Source organism: Takifugu rubripes, chromosome 12 (assembly GCF_901000725.2).
Source record: "Takifugu rubripes chromosome 12, fTakRub1.2, whole genome shotgun sequence".
In the NCBI taxonomy this organism is placed as follows: domain Eukaryota; kingdom Metazoa; phylum Chordata; class Actinopteri; order Tetraodontiformes; family Tetraodontidae; genus Takifugu; species Takifugu rubripes.
Window position 1 is genome coordinate 477,571 of NC_042296.1, and position 25,174 is coordinate 502,744.

The 25,174-nt window shown below is 40.0% G+C and overlaps 1 protein-coding gene across 1 annotated transcript in view; it reads left to right on the plus strand.

Moving 5' to 3' along the window:
- The first annotated feature begins 3,227 nt into the window (after positions 1-3,227).
- LOC101065358 (POU domain, class 2, transcription factor 2-like) overlaps positions 3,228-25,174 on the plus strand; it is a 38,871-nt gene continuing 16,924 nt past the window's right edge. The window contains exon 1 of the mRNA XM_029845581.1: positions 3,228-4,456. Within this exon, the coding sequence (XP_029701441.1) occupies positions 4,357-4,456 (100 nt within the window). The 5' untranslated portion in view covers positions 3,228-4,356. The remainder of the gene's footprint in view (positions 4,457-25,174) is intronic.

Genomic DNA, 25,174 nt, shown 5'->3' on the forward strand with positions numbered 1-25,174 from the left:
ATGATCCAATGGACCGCAAGCAGCCTGAACAGCACTGTGAGCCTCCCCCCCGGGCTGCCTCCTGCTCGAGATCTTTTTGCACTACAACAACCCACTAAAGGGAACAAAACCATCACTATAAATCATTCTTTATTTGATCTTTGTGGTGTCAGTGTAAATATGTTTTTCAATGCCAATACAGCCCTTTTAATTGAATTGAAATAAATTGAATTCACTTAAATTAAATGAAGTGAGAAAAATATGTTTCATGTGTGTCTTAGACTAATTGCTTCTGTGCTGCCTCACATATAAAATGAATACAAGTGTGCCACTAACTTCTATATAAAACCACAGCATGTGAAACATAGATTATTTTAAAATAAAGTAAAAATTAGAAACCTTTCCCCTCCCATAGTTCAGTACTGTCTTATTTTTTGTATCTTAAATCCCCAGGATGCAGAACATGTATGAAATATGAAAGATTTGCATTGGCAGATTTGCCTCTGTTTTAGGTTTGTCTATTAATTAAGAAAAAAGTCTTATTCACAAATTGTTACTTCCAGCACACTTTAGGTAGTCTGGAACTCCTGAGCTGTAAGCATTGATCTGCCTCAGTGATCATATCAAGGTGCTACATCGACAGGATCATATTTTACTCCATGTTTGTCCTCTGTGGCATAAAGAGGAATAATGGAAATGTAGGTAGGATATTGACAGGGTTCAGACCCATCTATTGACAACCTGTCATCATTGATTCCTTAGTCAGGCTGAGACTAGAAAGACTGACAGACATAGAAGCAAACTGGCATGTTCTCTCTCCATGGTTCACCACAGGTTTCCTCCACAGTCAAGAAGCCATGGCTGCCCTGTTGACTTGAGACTGTACATTGCCCCTGTGTGTGTGAAGAGTGCATTCACCACTGTAATATGCTCAATTTACAGACAGACAGATGATTCAAAGTGTGTATTAGTGTATGCTTTGTTAGCCTGTATGTGTGCTAGTGTCTCTATGGGGCTACACATTTTGTTGAATCACATTTTACAACATGACATCATTAGTAGCTGGCTTGCACCTCCTTTGGTGTATTGAACAGGTTTGTGTGTGTGGTTGGGGGGGTGGAGGGGTTCCATGTGTGCGCTACATGCACGCACACGTGTGTGTGTGTGTGTGTGTGTGTGTGTGTGTGCGTGTGTGTGTGTGTGTGTGTGCGTGTGTGCTTGTATAATTCTTCCTGGACAGGGTTTGATATGGGTTAGGGAGCTAGTGAGAATGGATAGGTTAAGAGGCTGGGTAATTATGTGCATTGTGTGTCTGCAAGTCCTCACAAAGATAGAAGCACAAGGATGTGTTTGTGGATGTGTATGTATATGAAAAATTCCCATATTGAATATAAACATAACCTCTTTCTTTTGTCATTTTCTTTTCATCCCAAATGTAGCAACAAACATGTGACTGTGAAGTTAAAGTCCTTTCTGTGTGGGTGTTGGGGAGTCAGGACCAATTTGAAAAACATGGACACCATATCGGACAAAGTGAAAACAATAGCAGTGTGTGGAACCTTTCTCTGAAAGGACATGAATTATAGCACCTTATGTGCTAAATTCTTTAACTTCTCATGCATGTCCGTGCGCACCTTCCTTCCTTCTCTGCAATGGACACAAACACACTCTCTTCTTCAAGAAATAATTGCTTTTGTCTGAAAGGAGTTTGGATCGGGCTCCTCTGTTCTCAGCCCCCACTGGAGGAAAGGGGGGCTTCTGACGGACGGACAACGGTCGTTTCTGGAACTGGCCTCCTCCTTTTATTTTTCCTCCCTCTTCTGCTCTTGGACACACAGATGTCATCTGCCAATGGGGAGTGGGCTTTTATGTTGTAGGTGCCGTGTGTGTGTGTGTTTGGGGGTGGGGTGGGGTGTGCCTGGCCGATGATGACATGACAAGCTGCTCTAGGATAATAGCAATACATAGAATTGTAATTAAATATAAGCGAAAGAATAACAAACATAACATAAGCGAAATTATAACAAATGACACAGCAGAAGAAAATGTAGTCAAGCCATTTGGAAACCAATTGGAAAAAAAGAGTAAGCACAAAACAAATGTGCATTAGTGGAGAAAATACTTTTACAAATGGGAGAATGTTCATGGTTGAATAATGAATGTGAATGTGGTAGGCACTTTATATTTAATGTTACATCAAATATTTTTATGTTCTCACAACAAAATGTTTTTTCTGCAAAAGATACAACTGACACAACAGTACAAGAACCCTCCAAACTGAAACATCTTTTGAGAAACTCAACAATTTGACTTGCTTCACCAATATACAGTATGTGATATAGTGACCAAAATATATAGTGTATTACAAATTCCTGACTCTTTTATGAGGTTGATCATAAGAATTTTAAGGGTAGGGTTAAACACATTAACAAAATATTAGTAATAACAACTAACATGCAAACAAAAATATTAAAACAAGCAAACATGACGCATGTACAGAAGCAATAATACTAGTAGTTATAGTAATTTACACCTTTGTTATGCAACGGCAATCAGTAAAATAGTGTTATAAGCTTATTGAGAAAAGGAAAAGTCGTGCAACAACATTGCTTTTTGGATCCGAGAGGGTCTCTTTTTCTTTTTATCCATAATTTATTTATAATTTATTTGCATATTTTGAACAGAATCTAAGGAGAGGAGTGGGCTATGTTTTGTTGGAGTTTTATTACAGTTATATTTACTACAGAGTTCTCAATTTAAGGAAAAGTCCCAATGTTGGACATTGTACCTCTATTTTAAGCATGTTCGCTGATTGTCCCCCTCTGTGGGGTTAACAGCAAGAAACAGGGTTGCTGCAGATGACCCTGCATAGGCCAGGCACACCTACATTTATATAATAGATAGTGGTGCTGAAATATACATCAAGGCCGGCACCAAACCTCTTCCTTGGTTTTTTTTTCCTCCGCACGCTGTGAAGAGCTGATCGATTTTTCCGAGGCTGACGATGATGTGATCATTGGCTTTATAATGAAGTGATCAGAAGATCAATACAATGGATCTGTGTGCGATCCGTGCGACGTTTGAAATAGCAAGAAAGAGGGTATCTGAATATGCCTTATGGATGAGATATTTTACTCACCCACATTGTTTTCTACGCTATTAATGTGCATATACGTTCATGCCTCATCTGATGATGTGAGGGGTGGGATGAGGGGTCGGGAAAAAGGGGTGAGGGGGTGCAGAAGAGGAGGGGTGCTGCGTATCTGCCGTCTGTCCAGAGAGCTTCTCTCCACCAAAGTGTTTTCAGGTTTGCGCGGTGTCGGACCGGCTTCCACAAATAAGCGAAGGGAAGCAGGAACACGCGTGCACACGCACGGAAACACACATACGGAGACAGAGGCTGGAGAGGAAGATAGAGGGGGGCATCAGCGGATGGCGGAGAGGAGCCAAAGAAAATACTTCCCAGAAAAAGCAGAAGCGCTTTCCTCGCCGCGCTGCGCAGCGTTCCGAGGGAGGACAGCAGAGGGCAGGTGTATGTCCACGGCCATGGATCCACTCATTTATCCATCTATTGAGTTTGTTTTAATAGAAATGCCACGGTAGAGAAAGAGGAGACAGAAACAACGACGGGCGAAGAGGGAGGAGCGAAAGTCAGACAGGAGGTGCCTGCATTACTTTTTATTTCATTATTTCTGGTTTCTTTTTAAACTACGTGGTGTTTTGGGGTTTTCTCCTCCATGTATTTTCCCCGCAGCGCAGCCAGCTATTAACCACATCTTCACTGGAACCAAAAAAAAAAGAAGGAAGTCTGCCGTTAGTGGACAGTGTAGAAAACATTCGCCACCGGACTGTTTATCCACTTTTCAGCGTAACGGGATGAATCATTTTTCCAAAAGCTAAACCAAAGCAAATCCCGCCGGTCGAATAGAGAGGAGCCACTGCGAGCTGCGCACAGCTGTCCGAATAAATGGAGTCTATTTGTGTCAGTGTTGTAACCAGCGGAGAGCAGCTGACATTTACATGAAGCCTCATCCAGCCTCTTTTCAGCTCTAGTTTTAGTTTTAGATGCGATTCCAAAAAAACAAACAAATAAAACTGGGATTGCATCTTCTGCACATCACTGCGCGTTTGACACGAGTACCTGCATCACTCATCTGTGTCCCAGATCTCAAGAAATAATAGAAAGAGAGATGTGACCCTGAAAAGAATAAGTCGGAACCCAGTCCTAAAAGCCAAAGACCAATTTTAAACCAGCAGAGCTTCCCACGCAGAGCGCCAGAAAAAAAAACGGGAAAAGGCCAAAGACCGACCAAGACAAACGACGGATAAAGAACGAAATAAAGTGAAACCCAACGGCCCTCAGATCGACAGAGGACCATGTTTGTCCCCCTGCCGGTCCCCTTCGTCTTTCAGAGATCAGCGTCCGACTTCAGCGCTTGGAAACTCAAGTCCTCGCTGGCTCCGCGATCCAGCCCCGGTAAGTTGCTCCCCCACCTCCAGGTGTCAACAACTAAACCACAAAAAATCATCTCTCCAGCAGTCTACAGGGATTTCATATAAGAATCTATGAGAAATTAACTTTAAAAAAGAGATAAAGAACAAGTTGTATGTATTTATATTACTCACACAATTTCCATTAGTGGAAGTCATCTTGGAGCTGCTAGATTTGGCCTTTCATGTCTTTATCTATGGGATTTATCTGTGATTTGCTTCACACTATCGGGTTTTGCCGTGAAAAACGCCTGAAAAGTTGTTTTGTTTGGAGGAAAAATGTGTAAAATATCTGCAAGTTGCATTTATTGCAAATTCCCTTTATCCCTGCTAATATTGACTGAATATATGGTGACAATAAATTAGAAAACTTACATGCAACTTACTCCACCTCCATCCCATCTGACTTCTCTCCTCACTGCTTTCCTCTCCTTCAGTCTCGGTCAGTTTAGGGGCGAATATTCATGGTCATCCATTGATCAAACCTTATTGATCTATGACAGGAGCCCAATCAAACTGGTTCCAGAGGGGAAGTTTGGTTTGAGGTGACAATTTACAAATTAATCATACTCATAAATTTTCGGAGATTTCAGTCTTGTGGATTTGTCATTGAACCATCTAACTTAAAATTGATCATTATTTGTGAAGGAAAACACCAGCAGCAGAGCACATTTTTGACATTAACTAACAACAACATATTAAGGAAATTAGTTGGATTTTTCTTTCTGGCTCAGAGAATTTGCACCTATCACACAACATCACACTGTCAGAAATTCCAAAATCTTGCATTTGCAAGTATCAGTTATTGTCCAGGAGTAAAAAGTGGAGGGTTTAATTAAAAATATCCATCTGTGTGTGTGTGTGTGTGTGTGTGTGTGTGTGTGTGTGTGTGTGTGTGTGTGTGTGTGTGTGTGTGTGTGTGTGTGTGTGTGTGTTTGTGTGTGTGTGTGTGTGTGTTGTCCCTTATGAAAGAGAATAAGAAGAAGAGCTGGTGGAGGTGGATGTTTTCTTAGAGCGAATGTATGTTTCAATTTTGTGAATGTGAAACTGTTGGTGGGTTTATAGCAGAACTAACAAGAAACTGTCATCAAGTTAGACAAAGAAAGGGAATATATGAAATAAATTACAATATGGCCACATTTGTCAGCATTCGTGATCAAAATGCATGCATATAGAAGAGAATTACAATATTACTAATGTATTGTTTATCATTTTCCATGTATTAACTATATACAGTATTTTGCTCAAATTTGGAACATGAAACATACTGTTCATTCAATTATTATTTATGAATGTATTAATGGATGCATAGATTGATAAATTGATTTGGAAAATAGTGAGTCATTACAGGAGGAGAAAGCCTAAAACGAGCTGATTTTCTCCACGTTATCCATGTATCTGCTGCTTCCCCTGTCTCCATGTGTCCAGACTCCACCTGTTATTGACCTTTTTAACACATTGGCGGGATAAGCAATTGACACAAAAGGGAGAAATAAACTTGGTAGCAGAGCAAAGGCCAGCATTCGCCCCTTATTTCCTCTTCCTCTTTCCTCTTCTCCCTCTTTTTTTCTCATTCTTTTATTTGTAATCTCTTGAGAGAAAGAATCTCCTCTGTTTCACATTCTCTTTCATTTCTGTGAAGGATTCACTTGACACCGGAGTCTTTTCAGTAAAATGCAAACTCTGCTCCCTCTCTGTTGTTCCCCGGTGGACCAGCAGCTTGTTGAATTGGATTTTCCTGGTGTGGTTTGGCCCTCTCACATAAGCCACTTTAGCTAAGTCTGTTACCCACAATTCTCTCTCTCTCTCTCTCTCTCTCTCCGATCCACACCTTTGACCAGGTGTGCATCCATATGATTACCTGTGTGTGTGTGTGTGTGTGTGTGGGGGGGGGGGGGGGGGGTCCATGTGTGTGCTTACATGCACGTGTGTGTGTATGTGTGTGTGTGTGTGTGTGTGTGTGTGTGCCTGTGTGTGTGTGTGTGAACAGGATGGAAGTGTAAGGTTTAGTGTCAGAGGGGAGAGATTGGCCCTAAACAGCAGACGTTAGCAGACACTGGCTTTACAGCGGCTCTGAACTGACAGCTTATGGTTTTTGTCGGTTCCTCTCTTTAATGCTACTGTAAGACAACTGGCCTCACCTCAGCACAATAAAACAACACTTGCTAGATAGAATTTGTCGATGTATTGAGGGTTGTAGAAAATCTTACGCACTGATTCATTTATTCAATTGATTGCCAGCAGTTGCAGTAGTTTAATTACATTTTCATCCTGCTGAACTTTGTAACAGTCAATTAGAAGACCATAAGAGGGGTAAATTCGTCTCATGTACAAAATGGGTTGAAATAGTCTTCCTGAATTAACTTCCTGCACCACAGCAAAGGAAATAGAACTGGTGTTTTTATGGCCACCATTGTGAAATCCTCCTGGAATACTGTTGTCTACGTGATACTTTCATTGTCCAAATGCACGTATACACTATTAAATGGAAAGGGAGAGTAAGCTGCCTACTTATGAGTTGATATTCTCCAGTTCATCATGTGTTGTCAGGCATCGCTGACCCTATAGCTACACTAACCCCCCTCCATTTTAGCATGTATGACATGTTTCTGTTCCTCTTCCTTTCTTCTGCCCTGATCTCCTCTTCCTTTACCTGACCAGCCATCAGCAGGGGGTCCCCTGCCATACACGAGCCTGGTCAGGCTCAATGTTTCTTCCTGCTAAAAGTTTTTTTCTCCGGACATTAATGCTGTGGATGTTTGGATGTTTAAAACCAAGTGTATGGTGTGTGTGTGTGTGTGTGTGTGTGTGTGTGTGTGTGTGTGTGTGTTCTTGTACTTGCAACATATTGAGTACCAATACATGCGTTCCAAACATTTTGACATTTTGACTTGAAAATTTGACATGAAAACCATGTCTCAAAACTTCAAAGGACTGAGGTTTAAGATATGGTTTTAAGCTTGAAGTAAGAATTAGGTTTAGGCTAGCATTAAGATTAGGCATTTAGTTGGGACGGTTAAGATTAGAGCATGGAGCTGGGGGAATGTATTGTGGCTTTGAAAGTCCTCACAAAGATAGAAGTGTGTTTGTGTGCTGAGCCCAGGGTGGGGGGTGAGGTAGCTTAACGCAATAAAGCATGTTGTATTGACATCTGTGTTGTGTCTATTGATTCCCCATTATGGAGCTAACAAACCCTCCCGGACGCTTTGTCATTCGCAATCACGTTAGCACCGGGACTCACCAAGAATGCTGCCCCCTTTTAAATCAGATCCATGAGGACATTCACGTGCACTGTCGAGTTCCTACACATCCAGAATGATGTCGAAACAGATATTCAGTCAATCTCTCCATACATTCTGATATGCACACCAATCTGGTAGACGGCGAGTCGTCGGGGCTGCCTAATCAATAGTGGTGGAAGGTTAAAACCACTCACACAATGTGCAGCTATGAGCTGCTTGTGGTTTCCACATAAACACCAGACAGATCTATACCTGACCTCAACATATAATAATGAATCAACTACTTGTCCCCCCATGTGCATGCAAACACACCTACACACACACACACACACACACACACACAAAGAATGTATTTTTTATATTGTTGCTGTCTGAAGTACAGGAATGTTATAATACTTATGTATTAATCCTCGAAACTGGCCATTGACATGAAAACTACTTTAGAAAACTGAATTGCTGTAACAAAGACCAGAGTCCAAGTTGAATACATCAGAAATGTGTGATTTTTGTTATTGCCATAATCAATAGAAAACTGACAGAAATAAAATTCTTATTATCATATATTGTACATGATTTGATTAAGGTAGAAATTATATTTCTGGCATGCATTGAGGGGGGTGATATTTATGTGGAGATATTTATGGTGTAGTTTCAAGTAGGAGAGCTAAGAAGTAAAGAGGAAAAAGTCTGATATCAACTTTTTTTATATATAATACAGATGTAAATTTTAAAAATATATGTTATCTATATTTAAACACTTTATTCATAAATATGTTATAATCAGATTAATTTATTTTACCTCCTCTGTATAAAAGGACAATTTCTCAGCTGATGGCAGTAAAGGTAAAAAATAAATAAAATTAAAGCAGTGTTATATGACAGGCTTTTTACTTACTTTATTAATTCAATCATTACAGGCAGTTATTTTAAATTGAGGCCTATTTAACAAAACTAATGTGGATAATTTTGCAGTTGCTTTTTCAGAGGTGCACTTGCAGCAGTGAATCCTCAAACACATACCTTGTGTCCTTGGCTACCTCCTGCTGAGGTGATAATAAGTAAAAATTTACCCTTGGACGAATGGTCATCTAAACTGTGCTTCCCTTTCGCTGCCATTTAACGTGTTGCAGTTCAGACTCTCATTGTTACCGTGGAAACATCCATAGACCATTAGACACCCATATAGAAAGAGAGGAAACTAGGTAAACACACACTCTCTTTCTCACACATACCCCCCCCCCCCCCCCCCCCCCTCACACACACACACTGGAGAGTCATCATTGTCTTGAGCTCTTGATGGTCACAAAGACCATTAGGAGATAAATTGGTGTGTTTGTCTGTTTCTCACTTTCTTTCAGTCTGTAATCACCAATCGTATAGAAAAGTGTGTGTTGGTCCTTGTTTATTGCCATATATGTAGAATGTTCAGGTATCTCAGTGTGCAAATGATGGGCTAACTTCTCAATATGGGCCTGAAGAATGGTGTTTTTTTGATGCCTCACCTTGTGTGTGTGTGTGTGTGTGTGTGTGTGTGTGTGTGTGTGTGTGTGTGTGTGTGCGCGCACGCGTGCGTCCACTTGTGTATGTGACTATTTAAGAGCCCACCTAAATAATAAATAGTGGTCACACAGGACAGTTTTTTTTAGTGTGACCCCCTAAATAAATGCACTCAGCATGTGCCGACTCTTTCTCTGACAAGGTGTCCATCCATACACTCTCTCCTTAGAGCACACTCGTGCTATAAAGAACACTATGCCCATTCATTCCTCTCACATTCCTTGTCTTTACAACCCTCACCATTCTCCTTTTACCACCTCCATCACTGTTACTCCCTGCTTTGGCCCCAGCACATTTCCAACTGTAAGGCAGAAAGAGATTTGAGGAAGAAAGACCCGAAGGCTGTTCACATGATTTCTGCCTGGTCTGAGGTCATGGCAGAATAATTAGGTTTTACACTCTGTGTGTGTGTGTGTGTGTGTGTGTGTGTGTGTGTGTGTGTGTGTGTGTGTGTGTGTGTGTGTGTGTGTGTGTGTGTGTGTGGTTTTAATCAACAGTTCTTATCTCATACTGCATTTTACAGTTGTATCAGATTGTTCCTCTGACTGTGGATCAGGAGCAACCACGAAGTAAAGATGGAGCAGGTAAAAATCATTTGTGTAGATTTTAAAGCCACATATCAGGATTAATTTAGTTCTTGTCTGGCATGGAAGTGGCATGGATCTAAATGTTTTCTGTGTTTGCCTAGTGTCAGAAATATTTTGTAAAAGATCATTATTGTATTGACATATGCCTTATCTCCAGTAGTTGAGCTTAAGAGGTAAAAGGTTTTTGTGGCACCTTTCTCCTCTTTCTGCAGATATTCATATTCAGTATTCCTTTGTAAGGTGATAAAATAATAAAACCAGTGTGTAATCTGACTTTAGCTTTCTGTGAAAGTACAAATAAGCCACTTTCGACACTACTTCTCATTAGTTTGCTCAGACAGCACAGATGACAGCCTTGTGACTTTGTGTTTCCATGCATTTTTCTGGTGAACAATTTTAAAACATCATTCACTAGAAGGTGACTTTATGCTTGCAAACGTAGGTTATATTGAGTGAAAAAATGAGAGCTAACGTGACAGTTGCATGCTCTGATCTGTTGTCCTTTATTTCCTGTGCAGATACATTTAGCTAATAAAACGGGATGATAAAAGTGGGGTTAGTTGGATTGGATTCCATCTCTTTTGTCTCCTGCTTACACCAGTTCATCCCTTTAGCCAGTGGTCGGCACAATTTTAAGGGCAAGAGGGGAGATTTAGACCCACCAATTTAATTTTGTAGCCAAGAGTTATGATGATGAGGATTGTGGGGTAGATGGAAAGGGGATATGAAAGGAAAAGAAACAGAACATATGGGGGATGAGGGAGGGGTTACTTTACATTGGGACACAACATCCTTTCTTTCCACTCTTGACCCCTCCTTTCCTGTTATCCATCCTATTGAGGAACCAGTAATGACTTTTTTTGTGGAAAGGCATAATATCAGTTGTGTGCACACGTGTGTGTGTGTGCGTGCGTACGTACGTGCGTGTGTGTGTGTGTGTGGATGTGTGTTGTTGGGGATGCTATGCACAGACACAAGTAAAGTGACAACAATAGAGGACTGAGGTAGAGAGGAGGAGGTTATTTTTTTGGGGGGGTTGCTTTTTAATAAATTTGAGTGCTCTGGTTAGTGCTTTAGTCTGCTGTACTCAGCAACCTCCCACCCACAGTACTCACACAGAAACACAGACACATACAAATGTTGTACATATATACACAGTCCTAGTGACTCATTTTCACCCAGATTTGCTTTCGCCATATTAAGCTCAAGTGCTTTCAGATGGTTTCACCACCCTGCTGGCACAACTCAAAACATTATTAGTATTAGTATTTTTACCTGCTTTTAAAACTCTACCGAACGCACCGAGCAGAACGATGCTTGTAGAGTGGTAATTCAATAACGGCCCATTAAGGGTTCTTCTTTACCTGGAGAATTTGAACAACAAATATCCAAGCAGATACCAGCCCCCCCCATAAAAAGCTGCATCTGCTGTCTGACCATCTCCACATCCGCTCACATCAGTAAAAGTTTTAAGATCTTAGATGTTTTTTTCTCCAAAAGTGATATCACATTAGTTTTCTCCAACTTCCAAGTGGCAGAATTGTGGCAGAATGAAAAAACACACAGTGTGTGTGGGTCCTCGTTATTGTGGTGTTATTACACATTCTTAACCTAAAAAAGGCATTTGAGTCATGGAAACAATGCAATTTCACATGTAAGAACACCAGGTTCACATTCTCAAACTGAATGATTTAAGAGAAAAAAAGATATGATTAGGATGGGAATGAATGATGAAATGACTTATTTTTGCATAAACGTCCAGAAAAAAGACACCTTTAGAGACTGTATACGCTTGTATTCATTTCTAAAAGTGGTCCTCTGTGTAATCTACAGGATCTTATTGCAATCTGGTCAGACTTACTCAGAAGCACTTCTGAACATATAATCATCTTAATGGGTCCAATTTCTCACACATAGAGCACTTCCTCAAATAAATGAATCAAAACAATCTCTTTACTCTTTTATAGCTCCTCTCAACTCTCCTGTTTAGAACTGCGCCTCAATTTCCTTTATCCCTTTTACTGTTCTCATTACTTTTCCTTCAGCAGAGTCCAGAAATGAAATTAATCGGTTGTACTAGGAGCTCCTCCCTACCTCCATCATCTGTTCCTCCTCCTGCGTTGTGCACTACTTCTCCTCTTGTACCTCAATCTGAATCTGTCTTGGAGAGGATTGTAAACGTCTCATTAATCTCTTCATAATCTATAAGAAACCGTTAGCCTACAACGTGTCCCTCTGATCTTTCACAGTCCACACAATAAATACATACATACAGAGACATTATTCCATACAGATATTTAAACAAATATTTTCAGCCACAGGCTCATACATACGTCACACCTATGACATGTATGAACACAGAGTCCTCTTGCAGGCTTTCCCAGTATTTCAATCGGAGACTTTGATATGAAGCTGTTCAGGCTCATTCTATACTGGCAACAGCAGCAATATATATGTCAGTGTTCCTTTTTAGGAGGGACATCTTTCATCAGGGGCCACGCTTTTGGACATAGCTGCCCCCATCCCCCGTTATTTTATTCCTGTCGCTTGCACATAGAGGTAGGTTATATTGCTGGATTTTAGCTTTGGCCTTGACTGAACCATTCTGCCTTATTAGCTGGTATATTGAATGAATGAGGGAGGCCCTTTGCTTCATATAAAAAAGGTAGGGAGGCAGGAAGAAACAGGGGGTGAGGGAAAGAAATGTTGGGAGTGAGTGAGGCTCTCCTTAATGGCTTCCCCTCGGGGTTTCATTGGCTGTGCTAGCTGATGCAGCCCAGTGTAGACATAACAGCGAAATGGGACAGGTGAAGATCCTCCTCCTCCTCCTCCCCCCCTCTCTAAAGCGTGGTATGAATATGGTAAATCCGTTGTCTGCTTGGTGGCATGATTCTTTCCATGAAAATAGCCCTGTGTGTGTGTGTCCCTTGGGGATGGAAACTAAGGAGATTCTGCATTTAGGCTCAGCACACTCCCTTTTCACTCTCTGGGGGTTTGAAACGGCCTGCCCCAATCCTCCTATCGCTAAGTCTCAGCACTGCAGCCGTGATAGCAGCTCAGCAACACAGCAGCTTAAACATGGGGACTGCAGTTCCATGCCTATCACTATCTGGGTACAGGTACACACACAGCTGGTATCCATGTCAATATCTCACTGACTGGTGTTTGCCTGAGGGAGAGAGGGATCATCAGTGACGATTGTCATGTTTTACACACACACATCCACACACATACATGTGCATACACACACATGCATGTGCTGAGCTGTTTTCAGCACTTGCTGAGGATGGACAACGCAGTTGGTTGGTAACTCATACAGGCACCCAGTAGCACCCTAACCCTAAATAACAAAGAATTTCCTTTAGCACTGCATATTTTATTGACCCTGTCATAATAACCCATAATAAGTGCATGACGAGCCATCCTAAAATGTTCTTCTGGGGTTGTTCTTCTGTATCTTCAGCAGGTTGTTTGCAGAATGGTGCTGATCATTTTGGATTTTCATTGCCCCCTTAGAGCCAGAGTCCCTGTCACAGTCACAGCATCTGTATGAGCTGCATGAAAATATCAACCATTTATTACATGCAGCTTTTGATCGGCTTCCTCTTTCTCTTCAGTTGGTAGTTCTATTAGTAATTATTGCAATATAAACCCTGAGATTGCTGAGATTGAAATTTGTTCTCAAGATGATCATGTGACCCAAATCAATACGGTGGCCTCCGAGCGATGGGACAGTTTGAACACACAGTATGAATTGTTGCCTGATCATAATTTCATTCATGAGTAAACACAGTGTGCACATCACTGTGGCATGGCCAAATGTTAGTATTTGAAGTCATGTCTGTTAAAATATTGACAGAAATGTAAATTGTGTGCTTACCTATGTGACAATGTGGCATGGTTTTTGTGTATATGTATCCATTTGTGTGTCTTGGCACACGTGATCCAGAGTGTTTGCATAGTGCATATGCTTGTGTGTGTGTGTGTGTGTGTGTGTGTGTGTGTGTGTGTGTGTGTGTGTGTGTGTGTGTGTGTGTGTCCACTTATATATATGGGTGTGGTAATTTCTCCTTCCTCCTCCTTCCTGGTGAAGGCTTGAGCAGCAGGGATCCAAACCCCTCTCCATGTCTTTTGTCTTCTCTTCAGTTAGGGAGCGTTCTGCCAGGGACCCTTGAACATTGGGGGTTGACCTTTAACCCAAACCCTCCCTTTGCTGCTGCCCTGGTGATTCATATGCAAGTGACCTATTGCCCCCCTATTCTTTTCTTTCATCTGTCCATGCCCAGCCTGGATGTTGTGTCACGTCTCAAGTTCAAGTCCTTGGACAATCCATGCTGTCCACACCCATGGGTCTGTTGGTCAGACCAGGCAACAGCAGGGAGTGGTAGGAAACATTGTCTGACTGCTTATTTTTTAGCAGGGGGCAATGGTCAAAAGGTGTTCTGGGATGGGCTGTAATTGAGCCACTGGGGTTCGCTGCAATTGTTGTGTATTTCTTCTTGTAACTGAATCTGCTGTTAATTCTGTATAAGCTTGATTAGCATGAGTGGCTTTACATTATTTTTGACTATTATTGTCTAAAAATATTTGTTTTATTTATGTTTTTGAAATTCAAATTCAAGTTTTAAATTTTTTAGTTAGTTTAAAATTCAAGAAAAATTCACCATCAAGAAAAACGGGTCTTTTCCTATAGGGGAAAAATGGTTAATTGGAAGTTAAATGTTGAAAATGAGATTTTTAACTAATCATTTACTAAAGACAGTACTGCTACTTAATATATGAATGTTAAAGCAACAATTCATAACACACTGTATTAATACTGACTCCACTTTAGAATGTATCAAAGGTCTAAACAGATTTTATTTTATTGGGTTTCAATTACATATTGCATTATTAAAATATTTTTGACACTTTAGTTAAATTTATGTACTTTCACCCATTCAGTTTAATAATTGTCAGGCATTGCTTTTTGTCGCATGGCTCCATTGCCGCCATCATTTAGGGGCCTGCTCTGGAGATTGTGGTTGTGTTGTGTTGTCAGGGTCAGGGTCAAGGTGGGTGGGGCCTGGGTCAGTTAGCCAGAAGGATGCACAGACGGTGGACTTGACATTGAGTGGCTGAGTGGATTAATAGGATTGGGAGGTTCCTTGTGTTTCAGTGTATTGTCAGTGAGAACGATGAGAGTGATGGTTTTCAAGTGTATGTTTTGCAGTTTTTCCTGTGCGGCAGATCCATTTTCTATAAATGTATACTCAGAGGATACTGTATCGTTGTTATCCCCTTTTTATTTTGACTCAAAGGTATCACCTATTCTGATTCAAGTTAGTGAGTTGAAAACATTTTCATTACCTGACTTTTAATTGCATTTTTGAAAGCAAAAAAAACAGATAATATGAGGAAAAAAAATACTGTCCTTCAAATTATGTGTGAAGTATTGAATGAATACGATAATGGTTGGTTGGGTGGTTGGTTGAATACTCAGTTTTGTCATTGAGAGACTGGTGACCTGAGGTCACCTAACATTTCTTTTGGAAAAGCAGCATCCCACAAATTGAGAATTTGTGAAGTGGAAAAACAAATTTTTAAGCATTTGACATTTAACCTCCCAATTTCTGAGGCATTCTTGCAGATTATAGGCTTGGGTTTTGATAATATCCCAATTGCCAACTGATCGAGACAGCCTGAAGGTTACACAGAAAATGCTGGATGACTTCGACACTTAAAGAGTAAAGATTTGCCAGAAGGTGTTCTGTTTCTGAATTTTCAGTTATTTCTTTTTGTGTTTTCCACAAGAGAATGTGTGCCAAGGTTAAACAATCCATGCAATTGCGACTGCAGGAATGATATACCTGTAATTCTGCAAAGTTACCCATGCCTATCTTCTCTGTATGCTTTGCTTATTTGACCTATGTGCACAGTAAATCCTGATAACTCTTTGTTTGTATCATATTGCGTTTCAAATTGTAGAGCTTACAGATCACAGGAATCATAGTTGTATGATAAATATCTTTTTACATTTATTTGTAATTGCTCTAGAGGTCACATTGATCTAGAGCTTTCTTACAGTGGGGTCAAAATGGGTTAAGCTCCGATCTGACAGCAAATATCATGAAATTCCACATCTAATTATGCCAGTATGACAAAAAGTTCTTTGAATGTTTAACCAAATTCTAAATGCTAGCTAGTCATGAATGCGCATTATTAATAAACTGCATCTAATCCATAATATCATCTCATGGAGGCATTTGATACATCACTATTTCAAGCTAGTTTGTTTAATATTAGCATAAGTAAGAACCTTTATTAGAGAATGTGAGGCAAATTCCATTTGGGTGCATCATCAACAGTTTGTCTCCAAAGACTGTATAATTTGCATTTCTCTTGTCAATCATAGATTTTACATCTATATTACATCTATATTCACTGTTGGAAATTACAATTTTCTATTCAGCAGAATGCACCATTTCTGATGAGGCTCAACCAGCAACAACAGCATTACAGAACGATCCATACCATAATACAATCACAATATATGATCAACCAAACATAAACATCCAATTGACTTTGACCTAGCAGAATACAGAGATAAATGTTGTGTAACCCTAAAAAACCCTAACCCTAACCCTAAAAAATTGTGCCTATTGCAAAAAAAAATCACAATTTTTACCCAGCAACCAAAAAAGGCAGTCAGTCATCAATGGCAACTGCCACTTTCCTCTTCAGTGAAATCACTATCTTCCACCTTGTCATTGTGCTTGTCGGCTGTGCAATTTACCTCCATATTGATAAAATCACACGTGGCATATGTCTCTTTTGCCTGAATGTGTGTAAAATGAAAAAAATACTACTTTGTTGATATTACATCATTCCAGCAATACTGTCCTTGACAGTTTACTGAGAATTTACTCAAGCCATTTAAATAGCTGATAGTATTCTGCTAAGAATTTGTAAATTGAGTGAAAATATGTTCTTCTTGGGTGCTCCAAACAGAAATCCTTCTAATAATGTAGTCTTTTATAGCTTTTAGTTGATATTACTGCATTTTTACATTATTAATAAAGAGTCCGCCTACACACAGTTGTGTATTGCACTATTTTCACCTACATTTATCATTCCCTCAGGAAATGAAATGAGCAAGATGATGGTGTTGGCTGAGTTTGGTGAAAGAACAAGAAAAGAAGAAAGAGTGACAGAGAGCAAAAAAGAAGAGATACATAAGAGGGAGTGTACAAAGAGAGAAGGCAAAGATAAGCACTAAGAGAATGGGAAAGGGAGAGAAAAGGGTAAGAGTGGCTAGGTGGGAGGGCGACAGACATACAGACAGTTGGGCATTAAAATTCATGGCCTTTTTTATTTTCCATGCTGAAAATCAATACTGTCTACTATGGATGAGGTGAGATGTGGACAACAGTGGGTGCTGGCCAAAGCGGGAGGAAGGGAGGAGAGGTTGAGAAGAGGGGGGTGTTGTCAGTATTAGCCATGAGTTTGAGAGAGAGAGATACAGAGAGAGAGAGAGAGAGAGAGAGAAATGGAGTGGGGGGAGGGGTGTAGGGTGCAGGGTAAGGTTCATTAAGTCTGACCAGCAGAGCTTTTGGGCAATGTTGCAGCAGCAGGCCCTTTGTCCGAGGGGCTGGAGACACATGCACGCTCGAATCCCCCCCACCCACACCCACACACACACACACAGATGGATGGATGGACTGATGGATAGTACCCCTCTTTCCTATTGTAATTTACAACCCCCTTAGAAAGCTCCATCATTCAGCAAATGCTTGTGTTTGACTAATGTCTAGCAGATGTTCTAATGCTACACACCAACCATTGTAGCAGCACTGAGGTCAGTTCAAGTCTAATTCAGGAAATGGAGATTCTACCACGTTCCAAAACTATAAATCTTCTAGTATGAAAAGCCTCATCCTTTTTACTCTGTGTGGTTATTAAATTAGTTTCATTTTGCACTTCAACTGCTGACTAAAGCCACAGAGTGTTTGTGTATTTGAAGGACATACATTCGGTCTTGAAGTTAAATTATGGAGATATATGCACTTTGGCTTTATTCAAGTTAAAACAGTCTACCACCCTCTTGGATTTTTGTAAAACTAGATTTGTTGTATGTCACTATTCATCACAGACCAGCTGAGCTTATCATAAACATGCTTTTAATGCATTATGTGATCCAAACAACACCATTGTTTGTATCATTTTTATTGATTGTAAAAAAAAGAAGAAATATATTAATATGTATTCTATAGCATAGTATGCTCCAAAATATGTTTTATGGCTTTTGTTAATAATTACCACAAAGATAAATGCAGATTAAGTGGGCTGATTGTCTCTTACTGTCATTTACATAGTTGATAACATGAGTGATGATGCTTTGCGATCTACAGACTGCTGCTGGTTAAAAGATAAATAAATAAAAGATGTGATTTCTCCTGTAAATCCCTGGGGAGGACTATTGTTTTTTGCTGTAATGCCATGCAGCTTTAACCTGTCTGGGCGATAACTTGTTAACCTGTCTGGGTCCTCCCAGTCTTCACTCCCAGTGGCTTTGATGTGTTGCTGAATAGATGCTGTTTTTCAGACATTCAACCTTTAACTTCATGTGCAATTGATCTTCCTAGGAATAAAAAGCTTTTTTTTCCTTTTGTGGGCTAAAAGGAAGTGAAATTAGTTGATCTGTGAAAAGCATTGTCGCAGCTTCAGACAGTCACATGCAGAACTTTGTTTTTAGTTTTGGACATGCCACTTCTGACCCCAAAGGTTAATATAACTTCAGTTATGTAGACTAACAAAGAAACAGAAACGCAGCACACTGATGCAAAAATATTTTGACAAGCAATCAATGCAGATATGACAGCCACTGTTATCTCAACACAACTTTACAGTGTCTTCAAGTTATGTTAAGCATCAAGAGCAACAAAGCAGGGATCTTTATTAGAGACTTTTAGTATTCGGATTTCAGGACCTCGCGGCTGTTTTGGCTTTGTACTTACTGCATGTTATCACCAATCAAATGCTGAACCATGCAGTCGACCATTGCCTCCCTCTATATCAACAAACACCAAACATACGAGTTGTGGTTACTATGGGGATATAGAGAGAGTGAGGTAGACAGAGGCAGGCCATGGTTTTGAGGTGTAAGGCATCATAAATAATGGAGGCTGCACCTCACATTGAAATGCAAAGGCTAGAGCACAAGCCTGAGCAGAAGTAATGCTGGCTTTTTGAAATTTAGTTTTCATAAGCGTGATCCCCAATCCCTCCCATTCACACACATATACAGACATATAAGCATGTCCTCTCATTCAGCAAACGCACACTGACACACTTCTGCATTCTGAAATTTCATCAAGTCTGTCAGAGATAATTGAATTCAGTCATTCATCAATGTGTCTCGTCAGCAGCATCACAGCGAAGCTAGTTACTCACGTGTTCTTATTATAAAATATGATAACATTTCATCTTTTCCTCGCTTTTCCCCACATATGTGTGTGTGTGGGTTTTATATTATGCCTTATTTCTGAGTGTACAAGAAGGATCTGACATGTTTCCTTTTAAACACGTGTGTGTGTTCAAAATAACATGCCAACACCAGCTAAAGAGAAAGATGCAACAGTTTCAGCCAGAATATGGATGAGACTCCTAATTCCATATGACTGACTGACACCACACATATTCACATCTGTGTGTGTGTGTGTGTGTGAGAGAGAGAGATAGAGAGAGAGAGAGAGAGAGAGAGAGAGAGAGAGAGAGAGAGAGAGAGAGAGAGAGAGAGAGAGAGTTAGGCCACTGTGATTCTTGATCCAGTTTATTTCCAGACCATTTGTGTGGCAAAGGTGTCAGAGAGTTGTAGGGTTCTGTCTTCTGGCAACCTGGAACAGACACACACCCATCCGCACAAACACACACAAGCAGGCAAACATACATGGAAGCATGTTGGCATCCAGAGAATCAATTGTGAGTTTCAGAGCTATTTAAAGGCCAATTTCTGCCAGACCTAACATCCTCCATCCTGCTCAGTTCATCACCTCACTGACCAACAGTTGGATCCTGTTGAAAGAGAGAGTGAAGCACAAAGAGAATGACAGAAAGAAATTAAAGTGAAAACAAATAGTATGTATGCACAGACATTGTAAGTTAAACAGATCAAACGTTGATTCATTATATTAATCTGCAGTTTCAGATTTTCTCATAATTCACCTGATGCTCATTACTCACTGAAGTTTGTGACACCTAAAAAGCTGTAGTTTGTCTTCGTTATTACTGTTTATTACTGTTTTAAGTGCTTTGTTGAACTGATTTAAGCTTAATGTCAGCCTGACTTCGAAAGGGCAGGATTTTACTGTCATTGTTTTTTAAACATTTATTTTACCAAGAAATTCCGTGAGATAAAATCTCTTTTTTGACACCTGACCAAGAGGCCCATAATGCCAGATGAAATGCTGAGGCTGTGAGTTTTCCAGGTTGTTCCATGACACAGGTGTATTAAAGGTAAAAGCCACTTTGAAGACAAGTGTGACTTGTACCCACTCCTAAGGCAATGCTGATAAGGGGGTATTTTGCTCAAGATGGCTATATGAATTAATTGGAACCAATGCTGTTTCTTTCTTCAGCTTAGTAAAGACCCCCAGAGTAAATTTTTACTCATGGTGGTGTTCAAACAGACTTAAGCTTTTTTAGCAGATGTTCCAAATGGGGTGTATAAGACAGTTTGTCATCAATACAGAGGTTCAGATACAGTATTTGTACCGACACAGGTGCGATTGTTTCCCCCTGCGAGGTCTGAAAAAGTGTTATAAGCTGCATTGTGAACATGAGCCTTTGTAAATTTCATAAACTTTGTTTTCCTTTTGTTTTGGCATTTTAACCAATTTTAAATGACAGAAATCAACTTGAAGCTGGTAGCAGTCATCATGTAAACCTAGCATAAACATGAAACCCAACACAATGCAGAATCCTCCCCAGGATGTTTTCTGGACAGGTGCCAAAATGGAACCTTGTGATCTCCATAAAATCAGATCTGAGAACATTAACAAAAACACACTGTTATGTCTGAGAGCTAACAGTGGCTGACTTCAATTGCCTTGAAAAGCTCCACAAGAAGAGCCACACGGTGTTGATTTCTGTCCAAAGCATTGATTAAATCATTTGCTACAGAGGCAGCGGCAGTTATTGTGCTGTGACCTGCTCCAAAGTCTGACTGGCTTCACACACAAGAATATTGTCAGTGAGAAATTGCCTAAACTGAGAATTAACCTGGGATTTAAGAATTTGGGCAAGTATTGAAAGTTTGGATATTGGTCTCGGGTACTTTACTTTTCCCTAGCTACATTTCTTTAATCATATTTTAAGGATCTCCAGAGATGCAGAGATTATTTCCCTTTCTTATATCCAGGAGTTTTTCTGTTGGTTAGAGATTCACCAGGAAAGATTAATGCGATATTGCCAAGCACACTTATCATCACAGATTAAACTGACCTGGCTAATATTTCTGTTCTTTAGGTCATGGTAGGATGCCTGCACTTCAAATTATTTAAAATATCTACTGAAAACAATGTTTGGGTAGTTTTGCATCCACTACAACTGTCGACAGTGCAGCAATCCCTGGCATCATTGATACACCGTGTATGTCTGGGGTTCACTACTCAACATTTAGTATTGTAGCTTTATTTAAAACATGTGTATTTATGCTAGTAGGGCCATCTATCATTTGTACAAGGTTTCATGATATCCCAGAACTTCTTAAATCTATCTGATGCAGAGAGAGGCATCTCTGATTTAGACTGCCCATGAGCAGTGGGACTTCAGTGTCCCAGAGTTTATGAAATACACCTGAGAGTGATATGAGGTTTAGGTTAAATTCCCTTCTCACAGCAAGCAGCTGTCCAGCTTGTGTTGTGGACAGTGATTCAGGACCATTTAGATTCATTCCTTCACCGACTCAGCTCTTCATTTGTAGCATCATCATCATGTGATCTCGTCCCTGTTCAGAACTAACTTGCAACAGAAAGTGGTTGCAACTATTTACAAAAAATGTAAACACAAAACTCTTGCAGGTGGGCAGTTGACAGTATAGAACATTTCATGTACAGGCCTAGACATGAACTTGAAATAAAACTGGTTTCCAAGGTGATAAATTGAATAAAATAAACACACCACAGTCTGGCTGGGACTTTTGAGTTTGTTTCTCAGGTCATTTTTATACAGACAGTTGCAATATTTAATCAATCACCTGTCGCGTCGTTTGGTTGATGAACAGGAGCATCAATTTGTCATGATTATATGGTGGTATTTTATTCACACTCGTCTTAAATTACTCTGGACAAAACTGTCTGGTAAATGACTAAAATGTAATAAAATCAGCAGTAGACAGTTAAGCTTGAATAGTGAGCAGGAGACCCTCACCTGGTGTAAAACTTTCTCCTTCAAAAGATGGGTATGAGTGATTTGTTGTCTTGTAACATCTCTGCTTATCTAGCTTCCTTTACATTCCTCCATCCTGAGTTTTACTCTCTTCCTCCTGAGTTTTGCCCTATAAAATCCATCCTTGTACACAGGCAAGCGGCTCTGTCTGCGTATTGATTGCCTTAAACCAGCCTCCTCAAGTATATTACAGCCCAGTCGTCAAATATCCACCTGTAATTTTCATTAATACTGTGACGCTCATCCCGTCCACTGAGATTTCTTGCCGCCCTGTCCGCCCTATTTTTTTCCTCTGCTTCTTTTTTCCTCATCTCATCTAATTTTCGGTATTTATTCACTCATGACACACTGCCTCCGTTCCCTTTTTTCATCCATCCAACCACTGCCTCATCTCTCTGCAAGCCCTTGCCACATCATCTTCTGTCTCACAACTATCCCTCCTTTGCCCTACATCCCTCCCTCTCTAACTGGCTATTGATCCAGCCATAGTTTTCTGTCTTCTTGTGCTGGCTGGCTGCCTTTAATCAATATAGATAATTGTCTGCTTTCGCTTCATGCCAAACACGCTGTGTTTTTCTCAATGAATCCCGGTCTTTCCCTGATGCAACCTGCCGGACCCTCCCTCTTTTTTCCCTCCATGCGGGAATCCCTCCATTAATGACAGGAGATAACCTGCTTTCCTTCCTGATTTTCCTCCTCCCATCCCCCCATCCCCTTGTTCATCGATTACCGTGAGATATCACCCTGTGTGCCCCTTTCAACAAAAGTAAACATGGAGGGCCATGTGGCTCAATATGAGTACACACATTTACAAATATTCAGATGGAGAAATGCACACAATCAGACACGTATGGCTCTTCGATCAGTTTGATGCAACTTGTCTTTATCTGTACTATTTTTTTTTATACTTTTGAATGAATGTGTTCATGTGTTTTTCTGTCCTATAGCAAAATGTCAGATTTGCAGATTAATGTCAATGTAATTAATGGTAACAGATACAAATAATCTTACTTGTCATGAGGTGAATGAATAAACAGATTGTGGAAAAGAAAGTTTAAGTTGAACATAACACGTGCATAATGTGCAGAAAACCAACCACACAATTAATAACAGGAATAAGTATTAATAATTATTATTCATAATTATTAACTCAAAATGAGCAAATGCTTGACCTGTTGTGTTTTTTAAAATGAACTGAAGACTGTTCTGCTTTTTCAGTGGATAAACATAAGACAAACCTTAGGGTATGTTTATTTTAACCAAGCCCCACCTTCATAATTGTAATTTATTTATCTGATCTTAGAGATATATGAATTTCACAGTCATTTGAGAGGATATAAATTGCTAAATGCTAAATGAAATTTAGGTAAAAATAAAAGTTTCCTTAATGTCCCTTGAGGGATATTCATGAATTAAATTGCAATATGGGCAATTTGTAAGAAGAAACCATTATATACAAGACAAAACTATCTTTTCATTTGATGTTTATGCTCCCATGGTCATTTGGAGATTAACACACCCCATCAACACGAGAATTTCAACCCTCTGAGATATCTGTAATGCAGCTACAATAGCATATGGTCCTGCCATCTGTACAATTATACATAGGTACATGTACCGGTAGGTGGGGACGGCAAGGCCACACTGTAATTGTACAGTCCTATATAAAGGAGGTGGGGGGGGGGGGAGTGAAAGCAATGGATGGAATGTACTATATATCGTGCGACATTGTGGCCAAAGGTACCACAAAGAAACTCTGGCTTACAATCAATAATGTCTTGAATGAATACAAAGGTGAGAACTTACTTTTACTAATGCAGTATTAAAGCAGGCCAGTATTTTAGTCTAAAGTGACTTCAATCAATGCTTTAATAATAGTGAAAAGAATACATTAAATGGCCTTTAGATGGAAATGGCTTGGATTTCTGTTTGGAAGGAAAAGATTCTGCTGACATGGCTTATTGTTCAGCCAACACCCACGTTCCAACAGCCTAATCGGTGCGTTAATAAGTAAGAAAACTTCAAATCATCCCCTGAAAATTTGCAGCCTACATAAAGGTTAAAAAATCTTAAAAATTTTGAATTGTATAACAGTTTATTTTTATAGCAGCAAAAATCGTGCTTTAGATCCCTCACTGTTTCATCAAATTTTTTCTTAAATAAATTTGAAATTTATCATAAAAATTGAAAGACAAAATAAAGTTTCACCTTTGTCTTGCATCTGCTCTGTAACTCCACTGGATAAACAGACTCTGACCACAGCATTTCGGCCATTTTGAGCTTATTTTATAGAGTGTGCATATGTGTGTACATGTGTTCACTGTGTCTGTGTGTAAAAGTGTGCTGGTGCAGAGAGAATGGACCCTTATCCAATTTGTACTAGTCAGTGGTGTGAAATGGTGGGAGGTCAGTCAGCCAGGCAGAGTGTGTGTGAGTGTGAGTGTGTGTGTGTGCACACGCGCATGTTCAAGGGTGTGCAGGCGGCCGTGCGTGTGCATGCGCGTGGCTGTGTGTGGAGAAAGCATTGTCTTAGTTGCTCATATTGCTGTGAAGGTGCCATATGTGCAGTTTGGCTCAGCATGCTTTCATCTATAGTAAATAACAACCAGCGCGCACACACACTTGCACACACACCACACATCCTGACAATAAAGGGCATGATTACTGCAAGACAGGGTAAGACACAATGTTGTTGTGAAAAGTATAATGGTCTCATGCTGGCATCCTTTTCATGTGTTACAGTCAAACCACATGCATGTGTATGTGCGTGTATACAGAAGAAAGACACATACACACATTCCACCCACGAAACATATACTTTTCCATTAAATTGGATGTTATTGTGTAGTCTACCCCCTATGGATCTGATCCATCCAAAGACAGAGAGCACAG